Source organism: Lepidochelys kempii, chromosome 1 (assembly GCF_965140285.1).
Source record: "Lepidochelys kempii isolate rLepKem1 chromosome 1, rLepKem1.hap1, whole genome shotgun sequence".
Taxonomy (NCBI): Eukaryota; Metazoa; Chordata; order Testudines; family Cheloniidae; genus Lepidochelys; species Lepidochelys kempii.
Genome location: NC_136380.1, coordinates 179,705,637 through 179,720,637, shown reverse-complemented (window position 1 = coordinate 179,720,637; position 15,001 = coordinate 179,705,637). Strand labels below are relative to the sequence as shown.

The following is a 15,001-nucleotide window of genomic DNA, read 5'->3' as shown; positions in this document are numbered from 1 at the left end:
TGATCAATATTTGTTTTGTATGCTTGAGCAGATGCTTATTTCAGCATGTTTTCTAATAAGACATGATTTTCCGCTAACCTCTGTGTTATAATTAATTTGCTATACATTGTGATTGGTCAGAGAGTAGGGATTTGTTCTATTTTCTGCAATACTAATAAAACCCAGTTCAGTTTTGTTGTATTATTATTTTTTGCCCCAATCCATTTGCACAGCCATATTTGAAGCCTTACTGAAAATTATAATCACTCATTTTAATAGGCACATATAAAAGCTGCTCCTTTAGAATAAGCTGTAAAATAATATCTAATAATTATTTTCCTTAAGTGGAGAACAGTGATATGTAGACATGAAAGAAACAATTGAGCGCAGTTGACCTTTCAAGGTACCTCTTCATTTCTTCCATTGGTTTGGTGTCATACTGTGATTTATTTCTTTTATAAAGCACTGCTTACTACTAGAGAAGCTTCTAGTTTTTCCCATAATGAGTGAGCAGCCTAGTTTACAGTGGAAGAAAACTAATGGTCTGAACCTGGACTTTTATCCCTGGTTGGAGCTGTTAAATACTAGAAGGGAGAAGAGATTAATTATTTCATCATTTCTCTATCTTTTCAATAAAACCTACATTCACAAGTGACTGCTAAACAACAGCTATTTCTTATGTAGCATAGAAGCATTTTTCACTATTCCCAAATTACTTGGCTACATTAGCTCAATAAATATTTTCTAGCAGTTTTATGAAATATCTGTGACATGAAGGATTTACACAGCTGGATGATAAAAAAAATATGGAAGCAAATTCAGGTGTCAGATGATTGGTTGAAATTGCCAAGAATGTTGTCAGCAGCATTATATGCATATGCTGTAAAAATTCTGGTTTTGTTTTCTTTCTTCCGGCACGGTTTATGAAGTAGATTATTGTTGCTTCAGAGAGTTTTTATTCATAATGCAGCAATGAAAGGAGATGTGTTTGCTTTCCATTGCTTATTCTTAAACACAGGATGTTTTTTTAGTTTACTGTGCATTGTATAAGATTGAACAAGCTGAGGGTAATGTAATGACTATGTTATATCCTTGCCTGATACTAGTTCAGATCAGTTTCTGCTGAATGTAGAACAGACTTTCAGCTCTGTTGTTTTGTTCATTGACAGTCACCCAGACTGTGAAACCATATTTGTTGCTAAAAATCTTTTGCTGAGAAAGGAGGGTAAGGAGTAAATGTATGTATATTTAATTGTTCTTTGTCTAGTCTTTCAGAGAGTTAAATACAAGCAAGCGCGTTACTAAAACCTACTAACAAATGCATTTCTCCCCTACCCAACTTCCGCTGATCTATTGACATACTTGATTTAAAAATCAAGTTTAAAAAATATTTTCTGCGCCGTACTTGTCATAAATTATACATTTGCAAGCCTCTTTTGAATCGTTTTGATTTGATTGATCACTAATTAGAAGCCCTCAGACTTGTAAGCATTTAGGTAAATGAAGTGAAAATCTTCTGCAGTGAGTTATAGTCTTTGGGATTTTCCATACAGATTCTGGCATTGGCAGTATCAACATCCGGTGCCTGATTTTTAAATCCAGCCTCCATTTTTGTTCCCACATTTGATGTAGGTAGCTAGCTAACTACCTGAAAACAGGTCAATAGCTCAGTGTTGTCATTTGCACCCACAATAAATGATGAGGTTATTAGAGCAACATTTCTCACAAGTGGAAAGGTGGCTGTGCCAGATATTGACATGACAAACAATTCCAAAATGTTTCCGACTCTCCCCACTATAGACCCACCTGTATCGTTGTGTCTCTCTGCCTTGATGATACAAAATGTCTAAACTGTGCAACTTCAGAAAGAGAGAAAAATTATAACTAATTTTTTTTCAATTTCTACAAATTGCCAAAAATCGTTTTTTCTATAAAATGATGTTATAATTTGAACATTCAGTTTCTTGTGACATTCCAGGATAGAGCATTTTTGCATAGGACACAGCATCTGCTTCTATCCTGAGGCATCTGGGGATACTGACCTTAAAACTGAGACTATTTTGTGAGCTGAAAAGCTTTTACTATGTGTAAGTTATAATTATATAAACGTGCACGTTGGAAAAAAATGTTCTTTATATATTGTACTGGGGTTTTGTACATGCATTCGCTCAATTATTGTTCATGCAATTTAGCATATCATATCACATAGCATATCACAATCTTTAACTATCAACTGTTTTTCCCTGAGATACGATAGTAGATATCTTGGGCTTTATATGTTTAATTTTTTTAAAGAAGATTCCTAATAATATTTCATTCATCGTTACTTATGAGTGATCTTTTTTATGTTTATTTTCAGTTTCTCCACTTTAGTACAAAACTGGCTTAGTGGATTGATTATTTTTTCTGCAATTGTTTTCCCCATGATTATTATGTATGCTCTCATTTATAATCTTATTGAAAATTATAATCACCCTTTTCAAAAGGCACATATGGAAGATTTCCCCTGTAAAATATGTTATAAAATGGCATCTGTTAATTGTTTGTCTTAAATGGGCAATAATACGACACCTATATGCAAACACAAATGAAACAGTTGAGAGCAGCTGACCTTTACTAGGTACCTCTGAATTCCTTATATTGGTTTGATGTCACTCTGTTATTAACTTTTTTTATTTCTCGCTACAGAGGCCTCCATTTTCTTTTTAATAACGAAACATAACAGTTTGTACTAGAGGTGGTAGATTGAGTTTTGATTTTCTCTGTGATTTGAGCTGTTAAATAAACACCACAGGAGTGTAATAGTGTTGACCTCAGAAAAGTTTCCTTTTTCCTTTTTAAAGGATTCTTCTCAGCAAGGAACACTGTTATAATGAAGATTTTTATAGTTTCCCTGCAGGGTATGACAAAGCTCTCTCTGAAGAGATGATCACTTTTTCTGTAGTTATTCTTGTATTAATGCAATTTTACAAAAGTTTTTTATATGGATGTGTTTTCTCTTCTATTACCATGCCTTAATTCTACCTAAATAATCATTTTAATCATTGCCCACTTTAACTTGTAACTGGTTAGGATTTGGGGGAGAAAAGTTAGTTATACTTCACTGACTGATTTCTGAAATTACCGATGACTTTGTGTACATTTCTTAGTAATGTTTCTAAAAATGGTTGAGAAGTCAGAAGCCTCTGAAGAAGAAGTTTATAGGTGCAGCCCATATTCAAATAATTCCAATTACTTTCCAAACTGATGCCCACAAAATTCCCAATGTTATGGCAGGGTAGGGTGACTAGACACCAAACATGAAAAATCAGGATTGTGGGTGGGGATAATAGGAGCCTATATTTAAAAAAGACCCAAAAATCGGGACTTTCTCTATAAAATCGGGACGTCTGGTCACCCTATGGCAGGGGAGAAGAAAAAAGATTGCACTTACAAAGATTCCCAGTTTATACTTGATGCAAATAAGGGGAACAGAGGGAAACATTTCCCAAAGTGACAGGTTTCAGAGTAGCAGCCGTGTTAGTCTGTATTCACAAAAAGAAAAGGAGTACTTGTGGCACCTTAGAGACTAACCAATTTATTTGAGCATAAGCTTTCATGAGCTACAGCTCACTTCAGCTGTAGCTCACGAAAGCTTATGCTCAAATAAATTGGTTAGTCTCTAAGGTGCCACAGTACTCCTTTTCTAGTTCCCAAAGTGTGAGACTTGCCCCTGGAGGGTGCTTGGAAGATGTATAAATTAAGATGGACAGGTCTTTATTGCCAGTGCATGGTGAGGCTGATGGGCATTATTGGTTTCTTTTACCTGAAGTACTCAGTTTTCCAAAGTTAGGAAATGTAGCTTGAACCACCTTTCTACTCCCTTGATTCTGGGCCAGCCAATGACTGAAATGAACCCAAGCATAACTTAAAGCAGGTGAAGGACTGCTGTGTGTTAGCCCTGCTGCAGTGATTCCACACGGACCACTGTGCCAGCTAAGGCTCAGGTAGAGCTTCATGCACAATTCCACCCTTTCCCTCAGCTATGGCACACCCCTGCAATGCCCCTGAGAGGGAATCTTAAGTGGCCACCACAGGACAGCGTTCTGGTTGCTAGTGCCAGGAATATATCTCATCATCCCATTTACTTGTACTCAGGGCTTAAATTCTCAGAAATTATTTCCAGGGTCCCCTACCCCCTTCAGCTGTGGAGTACCGGAGCTCATGGCTTCTGCCCTGTGGGTCGTGCGGATTTGAAAATATTTACCAGAGATCCTTTCCAGACAGCTCTGGATGACTTTAAGCTCTGCTTTTATTCCAGTTTTTAGTCATCTTGAACTCATCTCCTTACTTTTGTTGTACCAGTTCAGTCAGTTTTCAGTTCAAATGTACATCTGCACAAATATACCTTGAACTATCTGAATGTACAGAGGTGATAGCTGAAAAATGCAGCTGCTCTGAGATTTTGAAAGCTCTCTCAGATCGTCTCAGAGGAAATAGTGAGAATGAATGCATTTCATTGCAAATTGCTGAAGCAGGGATTTTAAAATGTTCAGTGGTCTTCATTCTTTAATAGATGCACTTGGGATGCATGCATTACTGACTCATTTACACCTCTCACATGTACATTTTCTTCACCTGTTTACTTAATATATGCCTATGGTTTGTTTCCTGTAGCCTTGATCCAAAGCAGGCTTGTATCTTAGTTACAGTATGTGAGCTTTTTAAAACTTTCCTTCACCTTTTATAATACAGTTGTGTGCTATTATAACTGACTGATAGCTTTCCCCTTCTATTTTTAAAAATGTTAAGTATTAATGTGGAAGAGAGAAAAATAGCATAGATGCCCCTTATAAATAATTATTGTTGCCGTGTTGGGATACATTCGATACTGCAGCACAAGCTAAATGGAAGAGAAAAGTTATAAAACTATTTTCAATGGACCGGTCTCATTAGTCTTCATGTTAGGTTTTGGGGCTTCAATTCTATGACTGTGCCGAGTATCTTCAATTGCTACCGACTTCTTCAGTACTTTGTTTAGCTGTCAACTATTTTCAAACATCTCTGAAATGTCTTGCAGGAAGCACTTAATATCTTGCAGAATTTGTGTCCTATTTGCATAATGCATACCTACAAGAAGAAGATCTGATCAAAAATGCAGATGTCACAAAGCTAGGAGGGGTTGCCAACACATTGGAGGATAGAGCTAAAATTCAGAGGGATCTTGATAAACTGGAGAACTGGGCTATACATAACAAAATGAAATTCAGCAAAGACAAATGGAAGGTGCTACATTTAGGGAAGAAAAACAAAAATGCATAAATAGAAAATTGGGGACAACAGGCTTGGCAGCAGCATCGCTGAGAAGGATCTGGGAGTTGCAGTGGATCACAAACTCAACATGAATTAGCAATGCAATGTTGTTGCGAAAAAAGCTAATGCAATTTTAGGTTGCATTAACAGAGGTATAGCATGCAAGCCATGGGAGGGGATAGTACTGCTTTACTCAGCACCGGTTAGGCCTCAGCTGGAGTACTGTGTCCAATTTTGGTTACCAATATATAGAAAGGATGTAGAGAAACTGGAAAGGTACAAGTGACAAAGATGACCAAAGGGATGGAATGCAAGCCATCTGAACAAAGGCTGAAGGAACTGCTGGGTATGCTTAGTTTGGAAAAGAGGAGATTGGGGGGGGGGGGGGTGATAGCAGTCTTCAAATACTCAAAAGGATGCCATAAAAAAGATGGAGAAAAGTTGTTCTCTTGCCACAGAGGGCAGGACAAGAGGCAATGGGTTCAAAGTACATCATAATAGATTTAGATTAAATCTTAGGAAAAACTTCAGAAAAATAAGAACAGTAGGACATTTGAACAGACTGCCTAGGGAAGTCATGGAATCTCCTTCACAGGTAGTTTTCAAAAGGAGGTTGGAGGTTTAGAAACAACAAACCCTGCACCTTGGCAGAGGGTTAGACTCGACAACTATTGTGGTCCCTTCTAACCCTATGGTTCTATAATGCGATCTACTCAACTAGTACAGAAAGTGATCTTTAATGCAAAACCTGTTTTAAATACCTTTGTCTTTCAGGCTAGCTTGTATGAATGAATTGTATATATGCTGTGTGTAGCCTATAGGATGGTTTAGGTTAAGAAATAAGTAGAAATTAGGTTTTGGGCTGAAGTTAGCCTAATTTTCCAGGAGTATGGAAAATTGAAGTTGCTAACATGAGAAAGTCTGAGATAAGTTGGAGTCAGTAAAGTGGGAAAATTAAAGTTAGCAAAGACATGACCCAAGGTTATGTTGTGGTTATGTTTTGATTATAACTGGTTTGAGCAAGGTTTTTAATGAGTGTTTTTGAAGATTGTGAATGTTTGATTAAAATACTATCTATATTGAAAACCTGGGAAGGACATTAGTGCAGATGTTTATTTAAATAATGTGTAATGTAAAGAACAAATAAGGAGGTGGTGGAAATATAATTATGGTAAGGTGTAGTTCAATGTTAATTGGTATTATAATAGATTATAAAAGAAGTAGCCTTGGTAAATTGCAGAAGAGTTCTAATTAACATCAGACGGGTACGGTTAGGTTTCATGATTATAAGGCTGTACTTCATTCTATTGTCAGTGGACTGATAGCCATTAATACACTATTTCATCTTTGAGTGTAAGTGATAATTGCATGCCTATTTGCTAAACTAATCATTTTTCTTTTGAATAAAGTTTAATTGTATCATTCAAAGTATCATCTAGCAGTCCTCTACTAAATAAATTTTCTGTAACCTAGAGTCTTGAACCTAAAAACTAAGTTGGTTTGTATCTTAATAGTGATATTAATTGGGAGCACTTCAACATAAGGTTGCAAAAGGTTACATATGGCGTGCCTACAAAGACCAGGACTGAATATATTTCCTTTACTTGATGTTGGGTGAGCTATCCTCTAATTCTGAAAAATAACAGAAATAGCTCAGACATAGGTGAGAGGTTTATTGCAGGAGTGGGTGGGTGAGATTCTGTGGCTGTGTTGTGCAGGAGGTTAGACTAGATGATCATAATGCTCCCTTCTGACCTTAATATCTATGAGTCTATGAGTACTTCTAGATTACCTTTTCGGGTAGCCATCAGCAACGTTTCTCATATAATAGCCGTATCCCTCCCAAAGAACTGAGTACATTTCAGGTCCGGAACAACTATAGCAAAAGCTTGCTCTTCTCGTGAATGGACCTCAACAAGGAAGATGACTATCCACAAGAAGCATAGCCAAACTTTTAAAAATTGGGTGACAACAGTCAGGCTCCTAAAACCACGTTTGGGAACCTAAATAAAAGTGGACTGATTTTCAGAGGTGGCAAGCACTTATAGTTCCCACTAAAGTCAGTAGGATTTGTGGAAGCTGGACCGTTTAGGGGGATGCGGTGTGCATGGACTTTGGACTCTATTAATAAACACCAACTACTGAACATTTTGGTCTGTGTTGTTTTCATAAAATCTAATGACATTACCAATATTCATTACCATAATTCAACATGGAACTCCCTCAGAAGCTACAAGGTCTCTTTTAGAAGTCAGGTTTCAGAGTAGCAGCCGTGTTAGTCTGTATTCGTAAAAAGAAACAGAGTACTTGTGGCACCTTAGAGACTAACCAATTTATTTGAGCATAAGCTTTCATGAGCTACAGCTCACTTTGTCGATGTAGCTCACAAAAGCTTATGCTCAAATAAATTGGTTAGTTTCTAAGGTGCCACTATACTCCTTTTCTTTTTAGAAGTCAATAATTTAGCAAATGTATTCTCTTTTTCTGAGAGATGTCTGCCACTACATCACATTCACAGTCATTGCTTCCGTAGGAAATGTACTTCCATCGCTTGGAATGCAAGAATTATTTTACACTAGCATACGGTCAAGAGCAGTGATTGTAATACTTCGCCATACATGAAATATATTTGAGAGCAATAGTATTGTTAATCTGAAAGTGAGCTTGTGAATGACGGTTTGAAGTGTGTTGTAGGATAGGGCATCACAATGATAGCAGGGTTAATGTTGGAGGTGGGGACTCTGATGGGTGAGTGTTGCCTTTATTTACTACTTTGCTTCGCTCATGATATTCTGATTTTTTTCAACTTTCACATGCTCTCTATTGCTGTCTTCCATTTTGCAGATTTGCCCTTATTCATGGGCAAATACTTTGACTTTGAATAGGGCTGAAATTAGGCAAATTAGCAACGATGTTAACTGTCTATATGTGAAAGTAAGGCTGCCCCTCGGACTTGTCTACACAAACATTTATTTTGCAGCAAACTGGAGTATGAATTTATTCTGCTGTATAATAACTGTTCACATGGACCCTGCTGGTGTGTATTAATTTATTAATGCACTTTGATTGGTGCCATTTCAAAGAGGACGAAATCTAAGTTCATTAACAAACTGTTCATGCACGTCAGCAGGGTCCATGTGGATTGTTACTCCATGACAGGCTATTGCAAAGTAGAGTCACATCCTAGCATGCCATGAACTAATTGTTTGTGTAGAAAAGTGCCTACTAAAGGTGGCCACCAGCACTCATTGTTTTCCTTGGGATTGAAATCACACTGTCATCAAGGAAAATGGCTGCAGTTCTGTGGTTAGGGAGCCTTATAGAAAAGTGTGAGGAGACAGGAGAAGATAAGAAGCAGAAGAGAGACTGAGAAGTGGTAGAACTTAGAAGGAGATACAGAGATAGGCAGGAGGAAACTGGGCAGGGGAGCTGTATGGAGATGTGGGAGCAAGGCAGACTTAGAGGAATGCTGAGGATTGTGGAGCAGGAGGATGCAGAAGGGGAGTCGAGAAGACTGAAGGGAAGACAGGGATGTGGGACTTAATTGAAAACTGAGGAGGAGAGACGTATGGTGTGCAAGAGGGAGGCTGATGAGTTCAAGGGCTACGAGGATGAAGAGACAGTGATAAAGAAGCCAACGGAGAGGAATGAGAATGAACTCTCTCACCCCAGGGGTAGGAAAGAATAGGTGAAGCCCCTCTCTGAGCAGCCAGTTAGAAGCCTGCATTTTTGCTATTTTTAGGGTTGAATTTAGAACTGGAAATGATCTCAGGGTGGCTACTTCCTCCTACGGGCTCAAACAGCAGAAGGCAAAATTTTAACACAATACATTTGTTTTTTTTAAATAATGATTTCTAAGTTCATCTTGTGATTGGAGGGGGAAAGTCTGACTCTTGACGGTTTAATGCTTGGGTTGGCTGAACACTTGAGCAGTCTTAATTCTAAGTTAACGATTTTCTTTTGTGAGAAAATTGACCTAAAAATATGATGAGTTACCACAGTGGAAGTAAAATACTATTCCTTAATTTTGTTAATGCCTGATGTAATTTTTTTTTTACTTTGTAGACCTGCCACCCCCTCCAGTGCCACCTCCTGCTATTAAATCTCCTACTGCCCAGTCCAAGTCACAGCTGGAGGTGCGGCCTGTCATGTTGCCAAAACTCGCCTCTATAGAACCGAGAACAGACAGGTCCACGGAAAGAAAAGGAGTGAGCTACAAAGGGAGGGAAGGGGCAGATGGCAGACAGCATTCTGATGTGCGGACAAATTCAGGAGAGCGGAGAGAATTGCAGGAACAGCAAAATGATGGGAAACTGCGAGGAAACAAAGCAGCAAAGCGAGAAGGCACACAAGCAAAAACTCATCTTCTCCAAGGTGATTTTGACATGCATTGAGTTTAATGAAATATATAACATAGCTAAGCAGGAAGATCTGGTCCACAGACCTCCCGATCAAATTCACAGCAGGCCTGAGAAGTTAGGCCTGGTCGATGCTATATAAGTGCTGAAACTGGGGGTGCTGCCACAGCCCCTGACTTGAAGTGGTTTCCATCATATACAGGGTTTACAGTTTGGTTTAATGGCTCTCAGCACCCCCACTATACAAACTGTTCTACCACCCCTGCTACACTATGGGGTTAGGTTGACGTAACTTGCCTTGCATCTAATTATCTGTGGAAGTGTCTTCACTTAAATGTGGCTCTTGCTGACATAAGTGCCTCTGTATGCCAGTGTTGTAACACCACTTCCCCGCATGGCATAGGGTCACCTTCGACGTAATTAGGTTTATACAGTACCAGTGTAGACACTGCGTTGCTTACATTGACTGCTACTGGCTATCAGGAGCCGTTCTACAATGCTCCACATGGGTAGTATGATCAATATAAGTGCTGTATGTGAATACCTTACGTTTTACAGCTACACCTGGAGAGGCATTCTTGGAGTGCCTTATGGACATTTGTCACTTGTGTGATCTCCTCCTACCTCTGCCCCAGTTTATTAAGGGAGTTCAGTGAGGCTCAGGTAACCCAGATATTTAGTAATAATACTGATGAATTGAAGGTTGACTCATTTTCACCTTACATTTATAAAGGAAAAAAGTGCAACACAGATTTCAAAGACCACTTAGTCTTACTTAGATCCCCTTTAAAAAGTAGAACACTATAATGAAGATTAGACCAATAGAATGGGTTGAAGTTGTACAGGTTACAAATAGTAACCAGAATGATGTTACAAAAAAGGATCATGCTAGACCAACCTAATCTCTTATTTTATGGAGGTCAGTAAGGCTATCGATAAAGGGAGTTCATATGACAGTATCTATCTAGCCCTCAGGAAAGCTTTGGGCAAAGTATCAAGCAAACGCTTGATTCTTTCTTAGACTAGCTAGCCTGGGTACAAAACAGGGGAATAGAAATTGGACAGTAAATTGGTTAAATGGGCACATAAGCAAGAGGTCATTGTAAATGGCAGTGGGTCACAATAAAGAGAAGTCATTAGAGGGTTACTTCAGGGGTTGGTTCTGGGGCTGTTGCTTTTCAATTTATGGATTAATGGCTTTGAGCAGGTGGCAAAATTTGCTGATGACAGTAAAATTGGAAACAATGTTAGTGTTTAAGGGGCATCTCACCTTCAGAAACAGTTAAAACATTAGGGCAGATGTCTGTGTGTTGATTTATAGATATGTACTTGAGCTCTAAAATCATAAGGCAGCCTACATGTGACTGAGTAAGAAAATGAAATTTACTGACAATAAAAGGAATGGAAGCATTCAGGTTTGCAGTATCTATTACTGATTCTAATTATTATTTACTTAATAAAAATACTTAGCTCTGGTATACTGCTTTTCATCCATATGTCTCAAAGCAAAATCAAAAATGAGGGATAAGGAATTTTAAGGCCAAAGATTTCCAAAGTGCCAACTAATTTTGGGTGTGTCTGTTTTTCTGTGCCCGACTTGAAACCAACCCAAAGGACCTGATTTTCAGAGGTTAACTTATCAGCTGCACATCCTGTTGACTGTAGTGTAAGCCTAGTGCAGTGATTCCCAAAGTTTTTACTAAGGCAACCCACTCACTACGTTTTTCATTTTTTTGCAAGCCACCATTACACAGATGTACCCTCTGCCCCAGCAGAGGGGAAGGGAGGACACAGTGTGTGAGTAGGAGAGGTTGGAGAGAGAATCTGCCCCACACTCACCCAATAGCAGTGGCTCCTGTCCCCTGGGGTTGAAATCAACACCCTGCTCCAGGCGTTGTGACCTAGTACCTGGGGTCACACGCTTGGCCTCCTGAGTTGTGGTGAAACTCTGTGTACCAGGTTACAATGTCCAGAGCGGGGAGCTAGGCCCAGTCCTGCAGGGTGAGTGCAAGGCAGTCTCGCTGTCCAACCCTCATGGCCTCCCATCCTCATCAGGCCAAGAGAAGTGTGTGTTTGCCTAGGCCAGGGCCCAATGATGGGTTAATCTGACCCTGGGCATGGCGACTCCTCTAGCGCCTTATCACAATCCACTGCTGGGCCAGGACCCACCATTTGAGAAACAATGGTCTAATGGCTATGGAGAGAGGAGACCTGAAGTGCATTACTGAGTCTGCTACTGTTTGTAGGATCCTGGCCAAGTGACACAGGCCCAGATTAACAAATTTTTCCACTAAATTTGAGTGCCTACATTTTTGAATGTTCAGCTTGAGATATGGTGCGCCTGATTTTCAGAGGTGCTGAGTCCCCACAACCCCAGTAGAGCTCAAGGATGAATTGTCCCCTCCACTTCCAAGGTCATACCTGACAAATATACAGCAGAGGTTTTCTTCATTTCTCCATTTTCTGCTGGAATACAGAGCAGGGATCATAAGTTTCATGTCATAAGTGGACGTGAATCATGGATCACTCTTTCTGTTGCTTCTTTCTCTTCATTTCCATATTTCTAACCTCACTATTACCTTTTCTTCAATAACATGTTTTACTCTGTTATGGAAACAATTGTGAAGCAGTTCATACTGCTACCAGCCATCACTAAATCTCTGTGTGGCCATTTAAAAATTGCACACATTAAGTATGTATGCAGACTTTGCAGATGCACATTATACTAAAGCATATAAATGTACATAACAATGTATGTATTTCATTGCACAGAGGACATCTTACCATATTGTAGGCCTACATTCCCAACATCAAATAATCCAAGAGATCCCAGTTCCTCCAGCTCTATGTCATCAAGAGGATCAGGAGGTAGACAAAGGGCAGATCAAACCAATATAGGCCGAAGAAATGCTGCAGAAATGCAAGTACTGGGAGCATATGACCAAGGAGAAGAAGAAGAAGAATTAGAGGTAACTGCAATGGCACTATTAGCAATGCATATGATAGACCCTTGTCACTGGAAAATGATTTGCGGACCTAGATAGATAGCAAGGTGAAAGCACATTTCAAAAGTGGAAATATTTAACTTAGGAAAATTATTTTAATTGTTCATTAAACATAAGAACGGCCATACTGGTCAGACCAATGGTCCATCTAGCCCAGTACCCTGTCTTCTGACAGTAGCCAATGCCAGATCCTTCAGAGGGAATGAACAGAACAGGGCAATCATCAAGTGATCCATCCCCTGTTGTCAAGTTGCAGCATCTGGCAGTAAGAGGCTCAGGGGTACCCATAGCATGGGATTGCCTCCCTGACTATCTTGACTAATAGCCATTGATGGACCTATCCTCCATGAACTTATGTAGTTCTTTTTTTTAACCCAGTTATAGTTATAGCCTTCACAATATCCCCTGGCAATGAGTTCCACAGATGGACTATGTGTTGTGTGAAGAAGTACTTCTTTTTGTTTGTTTTAAATGTGCTGCTTATTCATTTCATTGGATGACCCTTGGTTCTTATGTTATGTGAAGGGGTAAATAACACTTACTTTCTTCACACCATTCATGATTGTATAGACCTCTATCATGCTCCCCCTGTGTTGTCTCTTTTCAAAGCTGAACAGTCCCAGTCTTTTTAATCTCTTTTCATTTGGAAGCTGTTCCATACCCTTAATAATTTTTGTTGCTCTTCTCTGTACATTGTTGTTATTCCCAACAAAATCGATCTTAAAATAGAGATACTGTTGAGAATACATATAAGGATGTTGTGGTTATCCACAAAACCAAGCATTATAAGCAGAGGAAATTCAAAATAAAGGTTAAATTTAAAATAATACAAACATTTTCAGATATAGGGCACCCAAAACAACCTTAACTCTACCCTCTCATGACACATCTTAGAGTCTCTGGTCCTAGATTAGACTAAATAGATATTTAAAGACATATTATATATTTTGTTGTCATCCTCTAGTGTCAACCAAATCCCAGCCTTTGTCTTAAAATTCATGCACAATAGCATGGTTATATGTTGTTTGTGGGTAAAAATCTCTAAGACTAGAATGAAAATACTTTCAACAATAAAAACAAGCTAACACCTAGCCAATTATTTTGATTTCTTACAGGAAACCGAAAGCTGAAGAGGACGAGAGATGTACTGTAACAGGCTTTGAAATCTAATCAGAAAAATATCACATAAGATGCCTCGAGTCTGATGATGTTTGATGCCAGAAATAATGTTCAGTGCAATCAGAGTGTACAAACTTTCATTTTTATTCATGCCATCAGAACGCTAGCCTTTATTTTACTATTTCTTTTTAACCCCTTTTCATTATGAACAGCCCCTGACTATTGCATAAGGCTAAGTGTATCACCTTCTTTCTGCCCAGAAGGCAGGTAACCTGCTCTTCCTGGTGTGGATGCCAACTGTCACTTCAGGATTTGGACAGAAGAGGGTGCCAAAACCTGGGATTCCTAGTTTTCACCCTTCAGGCGGCACCAAGCCAGTTGATACGGCACCGGGTCAGTTGATAATCTTCTGTGTAATATAGCATTGATTAAAAATACTAAGTTGCATAAAGTGAAATTTGTGCAAAGGGTTCTTCTAATGTAGTGGCTTTACTGTAGCCTGCAGTTCGTGCAAATGGTAACTTGCATTTCAAAATGGACTGTTCCTTTTATTTCCTGCCAGTTTCTCAATGACCCTTTGCAGCAGCAAAAGAATTACTTTTTAAAATGCAACTAGAAGCAACTTGGGGTAGGGTGGCTCATACTGTAAATATATACTCATTTTAAAGCCCCTGTTGTACTTTAATTTGTCTTCCCCATTTTCATCATTCAAGTACATTCTTATTGAAAATGTCCTTTGGGATAGGCAGGAGCCAAGCCAGTAGGAACTCTGGTGGTCTAGTCATGGCATGAATAAGTCTATTAGAAACTTGTTCTAATTTTCAACTTAAATGACACTTATAAAAATAAGCAAGGAAAATAATGGACATTTTTAATAATAATTGGGTAAGGACATAGTTATTGTGACTGGCCCAAATCTCAGACCTCTACTCGTAATATCAATTCACCTTAAAGAAGTGCCACTTAAAGATGTTTTGTTTGATCTTGGGGTTTGTTTGTTTTGTAATGCACTGCTTTTTTTTTTTTTTTTTTTTGGTTTTAAAAGCACAATCACTAAACTTTATTTGTAAACCATTGTAACTATTAACCTTTTTTGTCTTATTGAAAAAAGTTAAGAAGCATTTGTTTGGGACTTTTTTCATCTTTTTGTTAATGCTTTATGTTTGTATTTGGAATATTTGAATGATGACAGATGGGAAAGTAACATACCCACACGTGAGCCATAAACAGAACACTTCTCACTTTTCC

At 38.7% G+C, this 15,001-nt stretch overlaps 1 protein-coding gene across 1 annotated transcript in view; it reads left to right on the top strand.

Annotated features, from left to right (window-relative positions):
* ROBO1 (roundabout guidance receptor 1) overlaps positions 1 to 14,800 on the top strand; it is a 440,486-nt gene extending 425,686 nt beyond the window's left edge. The window contains exons 28-30 of the mRNA XM_078847927.1: positions 9,337 to 9,645; positions 12,402 to 12,598; positions 13,750 to 14,800. Coding sequence (XP_078704053.1) covers positions 9,337 to 9,645; positions 12,402 to 12,598; positions 13,750 to 13,764 — 521 coding nt within the window. The 3' untranslated portion in view covers positions 13,765 to 14,800. The remainder of the gene's footprint in view (positions 1 to 9,336; positions 9,646 to 12,401; positions 12,599 to 13,749) is intronic.
* Positions 14,801 to 15,001: the final 201 nt, after the last annotated feature.